A 17,041-nucleotide genomic window follows, 5' to 3' on the forward strand; every position below is an offset into this window, starting at 1 on the left:
GTATTGTATTGGTATCTAATAAGTCGGCGTATTTTTTGAAAGTTAATTTTATGAAGTAAATCAGCGCCATCTATTATACAAAAGCATTCCGAAAGAAAGAAATTCCACTATCGGAAAGCAGAGATAGTTTGAAAAGATCAGATTAGAAAATTAAGGATTTGAAGTATTTAAAAATTAAAATTTTTTAATTTATAACTCAATAGGGTGATTGTTTTTATGTGGGTGATTGTTTTTTATAATACGCTCAGTTACATATAATTTGAAGGGTATTAGCGTATAACCTTGATAATTTGACAATGAAGTATGTACTTGTTTTTAGCGATACCAGGGTGCTTTGTGTTATGAGAAGAAATAACTGTAGGTTAGGTAGGAGCAAATGCTTAATTTTAATAATAATTATGTCAATAAATTTTTTAAAAATGTGGTCAGTACATTAGTAAATAATATTTACTAATATATTATATTATGATAGTTTATTTTTTTAATAAAATGGTTTTTAAATTCGTCGAATAAGAAAAACAACTCTCATTCAAGAGAATTGATTGTTACAAGGTATGTTTAATAGAAAGGAAATAAATATTTATTATAAATTATTCAAAACAATAACCTTTGGAGCGCACCATTTTCGGATTTAGGAATTAAAAAAATGCATTAAAATTGACAAAAAATAAAAAAAATTTGCAGTAATCAGGTTTCAATTTTGTTTCAATAACCTAAACACTTGGTTTGGTTTGCGCATAAGAAATGGATGGTTATATGTACTTATATATACATACATATGTATGTAAAAGGAATCTACATTATTTACATTTGTTAATAAAACTTGCTTAAGTATGTTTTTTACCAAAGTGCAAAAAAATTAAAGGTAACTTAAGCTGGTGAAGCTTGGTAACAAAGAAATCAAAAGCGAATTACTCAATTACTCTCGTGCATTGCTCGATAATTTCAATTTTATGGAAAAGTTCAAATGATTTCTTTCTTATGAATATTTCAATAATCTTATCTCAGGATCAATGACGAAATTTCAATGTTAGCGAAAAAATTTTCTATAAAATAAATACATTAGTAAGGAACCTACAATGTACATGATGCTAGTTACTTAAATTAATACAGAAAATAATATTAAATATTAATTCAGAATAGTTAGTGAATTCTGAGTTTTTGGGCGATAATGAAAAGTGAAAACCAGATGTTCAAGGATTTTTTTTGTACCTTGCATTATATCGAAATTTTTTTGGTCCCCCATTGATAGTTATGCGGTATACTCAAAAATATTATGTTCCTTTCAAAAATATTATGTTTTTTGAGTTGGTAAAGCATCGCTAATAAATTCAAAGGCTTAGAAATGCTTTAGAAATATCTACACTTTGTTAACAACAATGTATACTTTTTCATTAATGGGCAGAGCGTGCATTAGGTTTGCCTTAAAATAGGATATAATGTTAAGAACAGTATGTGAAATATAAAAATAAAAAAAACTGTATCAATACTTTTGCGCGACCGTATTCAAATTTTTAAAAAAATTTTTTATTCATATTTAAATTATCTTTTTCAGATTTCTAAATTGCATTATATTTAAAGTTATATTTTAATTAACTGTACAAAATCAATGTCGTCATTACCACTGGAATAACAAATAAATTTGATGCACCAGATTATGATCATCTGAATAAATAAAATATTGTTTGTTAATACTGTACAAAATACCTACATATTAATATTAAGTATATGTACTAAAGTGATGTGTTGATGTACGTTATGAGAACTGTATACGATGAAAATTTAAATCACTGTGATTAACAATAATACAAAACTAAATTATAATCAGAATAGCAATAAGAAAGCGACGAAACAGTTTAAGTAATTGATAGCGAAATAATAAAATATGATAATAATTTATTGTTATAAGGGAAAAATAAAATACTTTTTGTTCTTCTTGTTTTTCTTTTTATTTTTTAATAAAATAAACAAATGTAAATTTCATTTATAAAAATCGATCTTTTCGAGTTTAGTCAAATAGTGAATCTCTTAACGAACTCATAAGATTTAAAATTAAATAAAATTCGAATTTTCAAAGTTTTAATTTAAAATAATGAAAAATGTTCAAATTCAAGTAATAGTTGTTATATTACCAAATTTTTAAAATTTTTTTTATATAAGTTTTATTAAATTCAACATAGGTACTACGAATTACTTTGAAAAAAATCTTAATTTGAAAAATAATCTAGTGATTTTGATTTCGATACCTGAGTCCAGTTGCACCAAACAGTTTTAATCAACTATTCAAAAAATTTGCAAATTTTCTGTTGCACCAAGAGTGAAATCACAACAGAACTATGTTACCAAAAAAAGGAACTATGTACTTATATTAATAAAAAATTAGAATTTTTTGAAAAAGTTGCAAAGTGAAAGATGTTGATGCAATAGAACCCAGATATTAAGTTATTTTTATATAAATTTTATAATTTTAAAATAGTGTTCAAAAAGAATTTAGAAGCTGACAAAATTGTGTTTAGTTTACATATTTACAATTACAAATATATTTTAATATTGGTTCAAGATTCAAAATACCTTTTTATTTTAGTTTTATAGTTTAGATCATGGATGTCAAGACTTTTGAAACTATGGGCCAATTTCCAATATTCTGTATGACAAAAGGGCCACAAAATAAAACAATTAATTCAATTTTTAAGGTGTATAAACGTTTATTTATTTTTTATTAGAAGTACTGGGAGCTGAGTGACACTGCTTCTGTTGAACAAGTCTTAAAATATTAGGTTGCATATTTGTAGTAGCCAATCGTAGAATTGGCAAAATCAAAACAGTTTAAACCATAATAATATTTTAACAATTCGTTTTAGAGGGCCGCACCAAAATAAGAAAATGGCCGCATGCGACCCACGGGCCGCACTTTTGACATCCATGGTTTAGATTGTAGTAATGTGTTTTCTTATTTTAATTCAATTACAAAATGTATCTATGATAATTTACGTTTTGTTTCTATTAATCATCTACTTTTGAAGATTTACTTTTATGAGTAGCTATATCTAAAATATGATGTATATATTGAGTCCATAATATTCTGAGTGTATATAATTTGATATCTCATTTGTTTTTATATTCTACAATTCAAGAGATTTCAAGATCACTTAAATTTTGTTCTCTTAGGCAATCTCACTTAAAATAAGCAAAAGTAAAATTTATAGTGTATAAGAAACACTATTTACACTATCACACTATTTATTCGGTCCAAAAATGAGAATGTTTTAAGTAACAAAAATATTTTTTTATAAATATTTTGGTAATAACTAAGACTTATTAATAAAAAAATTATTTAAAAAATAATTCATTCTAAAGAAAAAAAGAACTTAAATTAAAAATTAAATTGTTAAAATTTTCCAATTAAGAAAAATTCAATTGAAAATTAATAAAAAATTAACAATGTAATTGATGAAATTTACTTAAATTTGTTGTTAAGACTTTAAAATTTAAATAGAGCTTACATTTGGAGTGTTGAATTGAAAAAAGTTTTTCGTGTTTCACTAACTATTAGAGATTATAGTGCTTTAATTAAATAAATAAAATTTTAACTAAAGGAATTAGATAATGAGAAATTAATAATAAAGTTTTTGATTTGAAAAAAATCATTTATATACGACAAAAGATTTGCTGATAATATTGTTAAACGCTAGAAACATATATTACAGCAAGTTATTAGCGTTTTTCCACTTTAATAGATTATTAAATAACTAAAATATTAATATAACTAAAACAAATCTTGAATTTTTTTTTTCATATCTTTTAAACTAAATTTTTAAGTTGATTCATTTTAGTTCTTAAGTTCCTTAAATTTTGGAGATATTTTTATTATAATTTATTTTATTATTTCGTAAGAGATTTATTTAAGAAGTGCATTTGTAAATTTCACACGTGAAAAAATTATTTTATAGCTCATTCGCATATCACGTGTTAAACGGGTAAATAATAAAAAAGCGGCGAAATATATTTTTATACAATTTTAAAATTTAAATAAAGTTTTAAATAAATTTATAAAAATCCCTTGTAAATAAGCAATGTTACTAGTGTTAAACAAAAAAATATGTGTAAAATAAAACTGATGGAGTTATATTAAGCGTGTAAATATTTGGAATGACCTTTGCCATATTTTTTTATTGGGTGAACTTGAAATTTAATTTATTTTATAATTATGATTATAAAGAACAAGTGTGAAAATCAAAATAATTAATAATAATTAATGAAATTTTTGAAAATATTTTGTCGAACTCGGCAATTCGATATTTTTCTTATTTCGTTTGGCAAATTTAACATAAATCTTAAAGAGTCTCATTAAATTTAATCATAATTGAAAAGTCTTGACAATTTAAAAATAGTTAAATAAGTACAACTTCGAACAATGGTTCCTTAAATTTTTAATATTAATAATTTTGTCTAAGTATGTACTCAAATTAATTTTTTGTTGAAACAATAAGTGTAAATTCATCATAATATGTGCTTATAAATCTTCATAATTTATTATTAGTTTTTTAGTGATTGTGTATAGAAAAATTAAATTTAACATTTTTCTTAATCAATAACTGATTGGTTTTGGTTAATTTTTGTTCATTCCAGTTTTTAATTATTTACATATTGAATATTGTTTTGCTTTCATGATTTTTTACTTTATTAAACATTTTCCTTTGCAAAATCTTCGTTTGTTATCTATTATTAATTTTTCTTTTCAATCGTACATTTATTATATATATATATTTATATTATTATATAAAATTATTATATCACTTTATATTATATTTATATAAAGTTATTCATCTTCTACGAAAAAAATTTTTTTTTCCTTATTCACTCCTAGAAGGAGCATATGGCTAGTGCATGATATAATAATGCATTAGTTTCATAGCGTCATAGAGTTAACTAGGTTGGTGACTAGCCTGCCGTAGTTTTATTTATATTAATTATTTGACGTTATTAATATTTAGTGTTATTTTTTCTACTGTTTATTGTTTTTTAATATCAAATATTACGAATATTTAAAAATTACTTGTATAATATTTATTAGTATTGTATATTAAGTTATAATAATATTAAATATAACTTTATAACCTGACCGGGGTTTGAACCCGAGACCCTTCGGTTAAAGGACCGGTGCACCAATGGTCAGGTTACGAAAAATTAGTAAATTACTATAGCATGAAAATATTGAAAAATATTGGTAATCCTTGCTCAACTTTTAAGTACTAAAATCATGTTTATTTTAATTTAGATTTCATTTCATAAATTTAGTTCAATTTTACATACATATTTTTTTTTTGGATTTTGGCGTAACATGCCTGATCTTGAAAATTTTTCTTTAGGCTTTAGGATTTAAAAATTTTGAATAGAATGAATAAATAGGTATTTTTCACAAACGTACACTGTGTCACTTTCAGATTATTCGGATCATTATTCATTAATTTTTATATTTAATATAAAAAATAATAAGGTTGTTTTAGTTTAATTTTGTGACATTGCGGAGCTTATTCACTTTTCCTAATATTTTTAAATTATTCGAACGTAAAATGCTTTATAAGCCTTTAAGAATGTTTACATCTCCAGATCAATTGCAGTTTATAGTATGACTAAGGGTCAATTAATTTTCCTAATTAATTTTATTTATTTATAATTCAGAAGAAAAGTGAAAAGTAGTTTAATGGAAATTATGATAAAATTAATTGTATATAAATTATTCTTGCAGATAACTGAAAGATTAAAAAAAAATTTCAATAAAAACAAAATAATAGTTTCGATTAAGAAAACAAGGAGATTAATTTCTAAGAAAATATTTTTTTAATTTCATTAGAATCAATATTAATTGTTATTTGCTTTTAGTCTATAGAACAGACAAATCACTTCATAAAATTAATAACAAAAGTTTATTGATTTTATTAACTTTTGTTGACCATATTCATTAAGATATACAAACAGATTTTCGAATATAAAAGAATGCATAATTTAGAATTTATTTTAGTTATCAACAATATATTTTATAAAAATAAAAATATTTTCAATTTAATATTATTAAAACTTAATATTTATTTATTTTTATTTTTCTCATTGCAGATAAGTAAGCGGAATTTAACTGATTATCTGGTGTAATTTTTACAAAACGGATCAAAAAAAAATATTGTTGGGAATTCTTAAGTAAATTTAAATAATTAAGTGTAAATAATTGTTAGGTATAAGGAAGCAACATTTAGAAAATAAATAACCAATATGAAGATTTTAATGCGTGCTGACACTCATGTGTCATTTAGTGTACCAGTTGAAGAACCAAAAGCTAAAAGCACAATATCACAGGTTTAAAATAAATTTTTTTTCTTATTTTTTGTTCTATAAGTATAAAATTATTAAAACTTAAATAACCGTAAAAATTATTTAATATGTTAAGAGTTTTCTAATCATTCGTTATTTAATATGTATTTAATTTTTTTTAGAACAGTTTCCATAATTTCAGCGATAAAATGTAGCTCTTTATTAAACATACAAAATAACTTTTTTTTGGTAAATTTCCCTTGTTGGTTTCTCACGTTTTTTATTTGGTTATTGAAATTTAATTTGAAATTATAGTTATATTTTAATAAACAAGATTATTAAGTAAAGAAATATTAATTATGACTTCACTAATTGTTAATCGAAAGTAATTTATATTTACAATATAACAGATTATTTACACACTATTAAACGAACTTCCTAAATGAAAAACAAGATTAATTCAGTTTATTTTGTTGAATTGTTATACATAATGTGAAGTATATGAAGTAAGTTTTTCACAAGAAATTGCTGAGCAAAGTCAAATTGTAGTAAATTTCCCCATAATCTTATAAGTAATTTTGAGTAGAGGCGATGGATTTAAGTTGAAATCCTAAAGTAAATTCTTGAATTTAGAAGCAGTGTTCCCACTCAATAAAAACAAAATGTATCCAATTTCGAGAAAAAAATGTATCCAAAATGTATCCAGCCTCCTAAACTAGAATTATTATACTAAATCGTCTTATTTTATACCAATAAGCTCATAAATAATATTAATTTGCTTTATTCAACAATGTGAGTTTCGTTATTTATAATAAATTCTTTTAGAAATCACACGCAATTTCTATTACATTTTAAAATTTAAGGTCAGAAAATATATGTTCTGTAGCTGTTGAACTATGCGGTAAAAACGATTCAGCATGAAAACGGGCAAATTTTATTTAGTCAGCAAATAACATTTTTTGGAAGATAAAGCACTTAAAAGTTACAGTACTTTAAAAGTTTTCTAACATTTATTTAGTGTTCGAGAAAGAAATGTATCCATATTTCAGCAAAATTTTAAAATGTAGCCAATTTCGACATTTTAGCAGATTTGAGTATCTTTGTATCCAAACTAAATTTTAGAGCAAAAATGTATCCAAATGGATACAATTGTATCCAAGTGGGAACGCTGTTTAGAAGGCAGAATTTATTGAGTCAATCAAATAGTTTGAATTCGAATTAAAACGAGCAAATTATAATATTAAAGTGTCAAAACGAAATTCAGACTATAATTGTATACATAAAAATTTCAACTATTAAAAACAATAACAAGTACACATATTATATTTTTGTTTTTTAATATTTTTTAATTAGGTTATCAAAAAGTATTTATTTTATTGGGGTAGCCTAAATTTAACTTGAGAATAAGTGCGCTTTTTATATTGATTTAGTTTAAATATCATTTATTTTATTACCGACCGCCTTGTTTACAATAAGGAAGGTAATGTGATGGCACCGAATTTCGGATGTGGAGTTTTCTGTGGGAACGCATTTCTACATAATAGTAAAGCATAAAATTTTTTTTTACGGAGATGTCGGTCTATTGGTCTGTGTGCGAACGCGTGTATCTCAAGTTTGACTAAACCGATTTGAATGAAATTTTATATGAGCTTATTTTGGCTGTGGCACGGTTTGATCAATTTTTGGGATATGTCAGACCCCGGCAATTGGATCTTTTTGCGGGCCCACTTTACTTTTTTGCTTATATAAAGAGAAATTGTTCTATGGAAATTGTCAACCAATTTCCTTGAAATTTAATATTTGAATCCGGGGTGTTAAAGCAATGAACCTATAATTTTTTTTGAAAGATCAGGGCTCGAAAATCGAACCGATTTTACATTTAATACCAGATCTACGGATCGGATTAATGGAATTTCTTGCAATGTAATATTTGAGATCTGAACACTTTCACTAAACTAGGTAATACACATTGCGGTCGGTTATGTGCTGATCATATCAGATTTTTTTTGCTTTTGATTAGAAATGATTCTGTAAAATGAAATTATTGTATTCAGCTTTATTAATTTTATAATCATTAAATTTATATAGTTATTTTTGAAAATCGTAGAGCATTTTGAATTAATGCAACGTTCATCTTTAAGATGAAATTATTGATATTTTAATTTTGAGCACCTACAATGCCATAATTTTCAATATCATAATCAATTCATTATAAATATTAATTAAAATTCTCTTTGCAAATTTAATCACTTGACACGTTTTTGATACAGATAAATATAGTCATATGAAATTCAATTTCATCACAATATTCTCGTGTCTCGGTTCACGGATTTAGTTTAAGTAAAAAAAAAAACATTAAATTCTTATGTTACGAGTACACGGTGCGGTGTGCGTTCGTTTTTTTTTCTAAATAAAACAAAAACAAAGTCTACACACATCATCCCAAATAAGCATTATTATCTATGTTGATAGATAATGTGTGTTTCATTTGTATTAAACTTGTAACCTTGAAAGATTAAGTCGTTTTCAAATTGATTTAACAAAATTTTTATTATTTTGAATTTCTCAATTCTGTAAGTGGGTGAATTAAGAACGAGGTTTTTCATGATTAATCTTAGAACATTTTACATTTTGACCTAATTATTTTCGACTTAACATTCGACTTTTATTCATGTAACTTCTATATTTAAATAAAATATTGTAAATATGTTAAATATTAAAGAAAAAAATATTAAATTATAAATAGTTTAAGTTTAATGATCTTATAATGTATCTTAAACTTTAGTTATTGAACAAAAAGATTCAGAAATATTTTACTCAACTTTTGTAAAAGTTGAATTAAAACTGAGCTGGTTTTTTTGAAAGTGGTATAAGTCCACTTTTTAAAAAGACTAAGTTAATGGTGATTTTGATGAGCTATACACACCTTATCTCCACAGCTACAATCACAATTTCAATAGAGTTCTGCTTAAACATAAAACAAACAAAATATGTTATTATGGTCAATATTTTTAAATTGATTCAAATGCAAAACCTTAAATATCTCAATATATGAAAAAATGGACTTATACCACTTTCAAAAAAGAACAGCTCAAATATTTCTGAAATGAATTGAAAAATTTCAAGGAATACTTTTATATACACTTATACTTTTAGGATCCAAAATTTATTTGATTCAAATGTAGTGATGTTTTATTTAAATTTGATTGGATTTATATACATACATAAATACAAAAATGAATTATGATCAATTATATTTGTACTCTAGACAAGTCTTATTAGCAAATTGCCTCATTTTTCTATATTCGAGTTATTTCCGTATTTAACGATCGGCAAATATACATTATGTACACAATTATTTTGTTTCATAGAACTTGAGTTAGAAATTTAATAAGTTGTAGAAATAAAATAAAACTGCACAAAACGAACGTTATACTTATAGAACTATACATAGTTAGAAGCAGAAATGTAGCTTAATAGGCTTAGAAAAAGATATGATGCAAGAAAATAATTTTCGGAATTTGCTATTTTAACCAAGTAAAAATTCTATAAAAAATTTAAAACTTCAATTAAATTACAAAAATTTTTTATTTTTTTTTTTTTCTGTGAGTAGAGTAATGAAACATAAAATGGCATAAAATTAATTTCTTTATATTTTTTTAATAAATTAAAATTTTTAATGTAAAATTTAATGTATTTATTGAAATTCGATAGTGTTTAATAAATGGCGACATACTCGTACTTTTTTCAAGATGGCAGTGGGAGATGTAAAGTAAAATTTATAAAAATATTCTCAGTTTTATGGTTATTTTACCAATAAAGTTTACCAATATTTTAATAACACAAAATTTTATCAAAAGGTTAATTTTTATTCAATAATTAAAAATTAATTCTGTATTTTGCAGGTAATAGCTGCTTTATCAGTATCCTTAGGTTCTATGGTAGTTGGATTTGCTTCTGCATACACATCACCAGCTTTAGTTTCTATGTTAGATAGAAGTGTAACATCTTTTGATGTCACACTGCAACAGGTTAGTATTTATGAAAATTATAAAACTATTTCATCAAATCAGATTATCTGTAACATCCAAATCGTCTCAAAACAAAATTTTATTACAGTTTATATACCGCACTAATACAAATTTATGTTACTTAAACAATACATTGTAAAAAAATACAAAGATTATTTTTATGTTTTGAATCACTTTTTTATAAAAATGTTCAACTGTCCGATTTAAATTTTCAATGCATACTATAATGTTTTGAAGGTTTAAGTAGAGTGTACACAAACGCTTTTATTTGGCGTTTACTAAATATTTTGGATCAGTTGACATTGTAAACATTTTTTTGTTTACAGTTTGGATCATAAAACTTTGTAAAGTTTGCGTCTTACTTGCAATTTGGATGTCAAATTCTTTAATGTACCAACATAAAGGTGGAAATAAGTTAGTTAACAAAGAATTAGTCTTATTTACATTGCGCTCTGAAATTCATGATTATAATGTCAGTCCGAATTTCTTTCACATTATCTTTAAATACAATTTTTCATTTACTTCTGATTATTTGAGAACTAAATAATTTTCAACAGTAATAGCATTCTCAGCAGTAAAGGCATTTTACTGTCTTAGGTATACTTATAAGGAAGAATTTTTAGTTATGTTATGACCCTAATGCGGAACATACATACATGAGAAATTTTGTTTTGCAATAGTATTGTCTGCCAGTGTGTGTCGTCAAATGTTAATATAAGTTAGTAAAAAAATTTGCTACGAGAATATTGATACGAGTAATTTAATAATCTCTCGGTAATTTTGAGTCCGTTCCGCATTTGTAATTAAATAATTTTAATTCATAATAGTTTACTTTATTAAATGTCAAAATCTAAAGCTTGTTAAATCAAAAGTTTGCGTCATTGTGCTTTTCGGACATAGATATGTATGTACATATTGTACATTTTAGTAGATAAAAATAAAATTTTTAATTTCTTCTATTACTGTAATTTATTATTTCCAAAAAGGAGAGACATAAAAAAAATGGGGAATTGATTGAGCAAAACATACTCGTGAATGCTGGTTCCAAAGAAATTTTATTAAAAAGATTTATGTAGAGAACTTCGTATAGATTGCGTACTAAATTTTGTACAGATTACGTACTATATACGTTAAAGTGTATATTTTATTCGAAATTTTCAAATAGATATCCAATATTTAACAGTATAAAACTAGCCGAAGTTTCACCTGCTCTTGGATTTTGTTCGCCAATTTTTCAAAATTTATAAGAATTATAAAAAGCAAAAGAAGTGCCTATGTAAATACCAGATTTTGTTTTTTTTTATTTTCTTCATTTCCAAAATTAGTCACAGGTTACGCTCGATCAGAATAATCGGTACGTCGTTTCTAATTAGTTGAAAATACGTTACAAAGTTAATTATACTTATGTAAGTAGTATTATAATGTAGTGTAGTAAATATAACTGCACTCTACATGAACATATGCGTTTACATTTGACTATGAAATTATTGATAAGATTTATTGATCTTTAATCGAGAATTGGTTCATGTTGTTATCATGTGATATAATGATGCAAATTCGATTAATATTATAACGTTTGACCTAATATTAAGAGTATTTATTACTTTATTAGAATTCGATTGCATTGAAACGGTGATTTTCTTTTTTAAAGTTTCAAGGGTGGATTACGTATATTTTCGTTTTTTATGTACACAGGGTTAAGAGGCACCCATAAAAAAATTTTAATTACAAATTTGAAATTTTAATTTATTTGATTAACTTTTAGTTTAAAAATTTGTTTACTTTTGTTTTTAATTTTAAAAAATACTTATTTTATTTGTATGTATAGTTCGTTAATATTTTGACTCTTGGTACAACAGAAACTTTGCAAAATTTTTCATTAATTAAAAAAGTAAAAAGTTTGTTGTTATACGCACCATACATTAGAATACATAAATTAATTCTGCATTATTAATTGAAAAATCATTTATGCATACATCAATCATTATGCATAGCACTTATTGTTATTTAAATAAAATAAAATGCATTCTAAAATTTTTTTTTACCTTTAAAGGCATCATGGATTGGTGGATTAATGCCTTTAGCTGGTCTGGCAGGTGGAATTGCAGGTGGACCATTAATAGAATATTTTGGTCGGAAAACAACAATTTTAGGGACAGCAGTTCCATTTATAGTTTCTTGGTTACTTATTGCATGTGCTGTTAATGTTTATATGGTGTTTTCTGGACGTATTTTAGCTGGTTTTTGTGTTGGTATTGCTTCACTTTCATTACCTGTATATTTAGGAGAAACAGTTCAGCCAGAAGTCCGTGGTACTTTAGGCTTGTTACCGACTGCATTTGGTAACATTGGTATTTTAATATGTTTTATCGCTGGAACTTATTTGAATTGGTCCTACTTGGCATTTTTGGGTGGAGCTTTACCTATTCCATTTTTAATATTAATGTTTGTGATACCAGAAACACCAAGATGGTATATAGATCAAGGTAGAGAGGATAGAGCAAGAAAAGCTTTGTATTGGTTAAGAGATAAAAAAACGGATATCGAACCAGAATTAAAAAGTATTATTCGATCTAATGAGGATGCTGAAAGAAGTTCCAGTTCTAATGCATGTTCGCAATTATTAAAAAGAAAAAATTTAAAACCACTTTTAATATCACTTGGTCTAATGTTTTTCCAACAATTGAGTGGAATAAATGCAGTTATTTTTTATACTGTTCAAATTTTTAAAGATGCAGGTTCAACAATCGATGAAAATTTATGTACAATAATTGTAGGTTGCGTAAACTTTGTTGCAACATTTATTGCTACTATTTTTATTGATAGACTAGGAAGAAAGGTAAATCCTTACATACATAGTGTCGCATAATTTTTTTTAATTGGAAAATTTTAGATTTTATTATATGTTTCGGATATTGCAATGATAGTCACCCTTTTTACTCTTGGTACATATTTTTATTGCAAAGAACTGGATTTCGATTTATCAAATTTTGGTTGGATTCCTTTAGCAAGTTTTGTGATATTTGTATTAGGATTTTCTTTAGGTTTCGGGCCTATTCCGTGGTTAATGATGGGAGAGATTTTACCAGCGAAAATTCGTGGTCCTGCAGCTAGTGTTGCAACTGCATTCAATTGGGCTTGCACTTTTATAGTTACAAAAACTTTCCAAGATTTAATTGGTAAGGTTTTACTATATATATCTATAATTTATAACACAAAAAATTATTATAAAAGCATAATTTATAATTTTATAGTGCTTTAACTCATACATTTATTACACTTGATTTAAATTTACAGATTTGATTGGTACCTATGGGGCATTTTGGTTGTTTGGAGCAATTTGTGTAGTAGGCTTTTTCTTTATAATAAATTGGGTACCAGAAACTCAAGGCAAGTCATTGGAAGATATTGAAAGAAAATTAGTTGGCCGAGTCAGAAGAATGTCGTCTGTTGCGAATATGAAACCTCTAGCATTTAATATGTAAAAAAATTAACTAATTAACCAAATTTCTATTCTATTTTTCTTAAAAAATTATTTTTAGTTCATTTGTATGTAAGTTTTAGAAATTTTATTTATGTATAATTATTAATAAAAAAAGTAAAATTAGAAATTTTTTACGTTGTTTCATTTTCACCGTTAAAAAAATTTTCTAATGTTTGCAACTCATAAAAAACATATTTGCCAGGTCCTTTTGTTGAATTTTCTATTTGAAATGCGGCTACAAGTTTGTAATTTTTAGCTAAATATCCTGACATTTTTCCACATTTTATTAAATTCTGTAAACTTATCATTGCCTCGTTATTTGGTCGGTCATCTGCAAGATAATATTATTTTCTTTTAAGTTTTTTCATAAAATTTTGTTTTAATTTTCAATACCTATAAAGTCACCAATAAATGCAATTGATATTGATTTTGAGTTAATGTCATCAGATGTATGGAAACTTTTTCGAAACCATCCTGTTCCTTGATAAATTTTACCATCTTCTCCTAATAAAAAACTAAATAAATTGTTTAATCAAATTATTAAATCATGAAATCTATTATGTTGTTTCAATTATTCTCTAAATTTCGATTTTTGCAGAAAAATCTAAGCAAAAATATAAATTGGTGTCATTGATATTATAAGGACAGTTATAATAGTACCGGAACAATACTCTGAGTGAGATTGCTTATTAAACCAGGACTGCTTGAGCTTTGATTTCATAAAAGCGAAATTGCTGCTACTTTTTAATTAAAAATAAATAATTCATATTTATCTCGTACTGTGTCTTATTTATGTTGCTAAATACAGGTACGAAGTTCAATGGGATGTGTGTATAGAAACGATCTCGTAAGCGTCTTACAATAGATAAATTTTAGCGTCTTACAGAATTATGTATTTTCATTTTATTACACCAAGTAACGAAATTTGTCACAATTAACATTTAATGCACCTCCACTTTATGCGCGTCATTACAAACATTTACGAGCTTAAACTGGTCGAAGCGTTTACAAACCGTTGAGGTCTATACTGTATTAATTTAATTTTAAAATTCGATCTAGCTCAGTCATAATTGTTGAATTCTACTTGAGCAAAATTTTTTGAATTAAAATTAAGAAACTTATTTCAATTGAAACTTGTACTTACTTAAATTTAATATCAGGCAATGTCATAACGTTCATTGAATATATTTGAATATTTTGTACGATTCGTTTACATATTTTGGAATTTAAACACCTTAGTCCCATTGTATGATGAACTACAACGTATTCAGCTGGAAATTTTATATAATAGCTTTCCTAAAATATAATAAATAGTTGTTAACAAGAGATTTCAATAAAATGTAAAAAAAATTTTTAATTTCACTTTCGGGAGTAATGATTCCCATTCCGTCATTTCGGGACACTTATCGGTTGCTTAAAATAAAATTGTTTCAAGATTATTTTATGAAAATCAATAAGATAAAATACAAAATATTTAATTTTATAATTAATCAATCTTACCATTTTTAAATCGTTTAAAAAATTTTGGTGAATTTTGACTAAAATAAAAAGAAATTGTTAAATTAAGTTTGCAATTAAAAATTAAAATAAAATTTGATATCTTACAAATTACCAAATTGAATAAAATAAAATATAATTAAAATCTGTAAGAAGTATACCAAGTTGCACTTCATTGTTATGATTTTATTTTGAAACTACAATACTGAATTTTCTGCGTGAAGCGAGTACATTGAATTATCTCCCATAATAACCAAAAAGGTCAACTGATAATCTGTGTTGAATCAATATAGTTTTTGCATGTGTGTATGTGCTAAAAGTAAATAAAATAATCAGTCCTTTTCAAAGTGTAAATTATTGGTACTTCAAGAGAATATTAATTTTACCCAAAAAATTTTTTAATTTGTTATAAAAGCTTTACGCTATAAAAAAACTTTGGGCTATAACAATATTATTCTAAAATTTTCTAGTATTTCCTCAAAACGAAATAAATAAGAAATTTTCTTCATATATGAAAAAATTAAACCTTAAAAATTATATGCAATAATATAAAATAAGAATGTCAAAAATTTTGGCAATTGCATGAAAAATTAGGAAAATATGACAACATAAAAAGGCAATATTTTTATTTGTCATTTGTACAACTATATATTTAATACATACAAAAGTACATGTGCATATATTCATAAGCGAACCTTCTTTATAAGCATAGCATATTATGCCCACATGAATTTTAGGGTGCAGGCAGACAAATAGTAATTGTAGTAAACAACAAAACTATTGAGTCAATTCGAATCGATAGCGTTAACTAAAATGGAAATTGTTTGATTGCTTGAATATAAATCTATGGATTACATATAAGCCATTAAACAGTTGCAAAACTAAAAATTGGGTATTAGCATTGCAATTATTCATACTTATTGTAATGCTAAACTGTAACTTGCTTAATAAAACAAAACTTTTATAAGTCACCTGTGGTAAGATTTAAAAAATATAGAATATTAAAAAAATGAACAATAACACATCGGGAATATGTACAGATTGTACCTATAGTACTTTGTATTTATAGTACAAAGTTGACATAAAAATTTAATTTTGCAAATATGAAAATATGAAGAAATGGTTCACAAGAGTTTGCACATAACTGTATTTACATATTGCATCACTACCTATATTGAAGTTTACAAAAGTGTAGATCTTTTTGAGATATAAAATGGAAGTTGAATAGCTTTCAATATTTTAGAAAAAAATTTATTTTTAAGATGAAAAGTTTATGAATTATGAGTAAATTATTTGAAAATTGCAGCAACAAGGCGAATTTCATTTTACTTTTTATTGAAATTTGGAATTAATCAAATTTTTTAAGTCAAAGATTTTGATGGGATTGTAATTTTGAAAATCAGTTTTGCTAAATCTAATTTGAAAATTCAATTTTGTACTCAATTTAAAATTACTATAATTGATCCGATTTCACAGCAGCAATAATTGGTACCCATTTTCGAGCAGATTTTTCAAAGTGTACTTTGAAAAGGGAAAATTTGAGACGCCCACATATTTAAAACTTAATGGACTTCTTATTCTAAAGATTATTACATTAGTTCTGAAATTTAAATTTGATTTAAATTGTTAGGTCTCAGTTACATCTTTCACAATAATTTACGATAATGTAAATAGTTTTTAATTAATTTTTATTTTTTTCTTCTTTTTATATTTATAAGTATAA

At 24.8% G+C, this 17,041-nt stretch overlaps 2 protein-coding genes across 2 annotated transcripts; one reads left to right on the top strand and one right to left on the bottom strand.

The window, feature by feature from the left end:
- The first annotated feature begins 471 nt into the window (after nucleotides 1-471).
- On the top strand, nucleotides 472-13,948 carry LOC129618783 (facilitated trehalose transporter Tret1-like). Its single transcript, XM_055533778.1, has 6 exons — nucleotides 472-552; nucleotides 6,115-6,351; nucleotides 10,212-10,337; nucleotides 12,391-13,176; nucleotides 13,231-13,516; nucleotides 13,635-13,948. The coding sequence occupies exons 2-6, from the start codon at nucleotides 6,268-6,270 to the stop codon at nucleotides 13,820-13,822; spliced, it is 1,470 nt and encodes a 489-aa protein (XP_055389753.1). The 5' UTR covers nucleotides 472-552; nucleotides 6,115-6,267; the 3' UTR covers nucleotides 13,823-13,948.
- On the bottom strand, nucleotides 13,884-15,500 carry LOC129618787 (peptidoglycan recognition protein-like). Its single transcript, XM_055533782.1, has 6 exons — nucleotides 15,434-15,500; nucleotides 15,322-15,359; nucleotides 15,185-15,234; nucleotides 14,966-15,117; nucleotides 14,215-14,336; nucleotides 13,884-14,152 (listed from the first exon to the last, which is right to left on the bottom strand). The coding sequence occupies exons 3-6, from the start codon at nucleotides 15,212-15,214 to the stop codon at nucleotides 13,953-13,955; spliced, it is 504 nt and encodes a 167-aa protein (XP_055389757.1). The 5' UTR covers nucleotides 15,215-15,234; nucleotides 15,322-15,359; nucleotides 15,434-15,500; the 3' UTR covers nucleotides 13,884-13,952.
- Between the last annotated feature and the right edge of the window lie 1,541 nt (nucleotides 15,501-17,041).

This window comes from Condylostylus longicornis, unplaced genomic scaffold (assembly GCF_029603195.1).
Source record: "Condylostylus longicornis isolate FDR11 unplaced genomic scaffold, ASM2960319v2 ptg000010l, whole genome shotgun sequence".
Lineage (NCBI taxonomy): Eukaryota > Metazoa > Arthropoda > Insecta > Diptera > Dolichopodidae > Condylostylus > Condylostylus longicornis.

What these genes read in the sequence shown, in the direction of transcription:
- LOC129618787 (XM_055533782.1), bottom strand. Translation starts at nt 15,214, where the DNA reads ATGACGGAATGGGAATCATTACTCCCGAAA. An exon ending in TTGCCTGATATTAAATTTAA is followed by an intron (nt 14,337 to 14,965) that starts GTAAGTACAAGT and finishes CAATTTATTTAG; the next exon opens with TTTTTTATTAGGAGAAGATG. An exon ending in ATTTATTGGTGACTTTATAG is followed by an intron (nt 14,153 to 14,214) that starts GTATTGAAAATT and finishes ATTATCTTGCAG; the next exon opens with ATGACCGACCAAATAACGAG.
- LOC129618783 (XM_055533778.1), top strand. Translation starts at nt 6,268, where the DNA reads ATGAAGATTTTAATGCGTGCTGACACTCATGTGTCATTTAGTGTACCA. An exon ending in TTGATGTCACACTGCAACAG is followed by an intron (nt 10,338 to 12,390) that starts GTTAGTATTTAT and finishes TTACCTTTAAAG; the next exon opens with GCATCATGGATTGGTGGATT. An exon ending in TTGATAGACTAGGAAGAAAG is followed by an intron (nt 13,177 to 13,230) that starts GTAAATCCTTAC and finishes GGAAAATTTTAG; the next exon opens with ATTTTATTATATGTTTCGGA.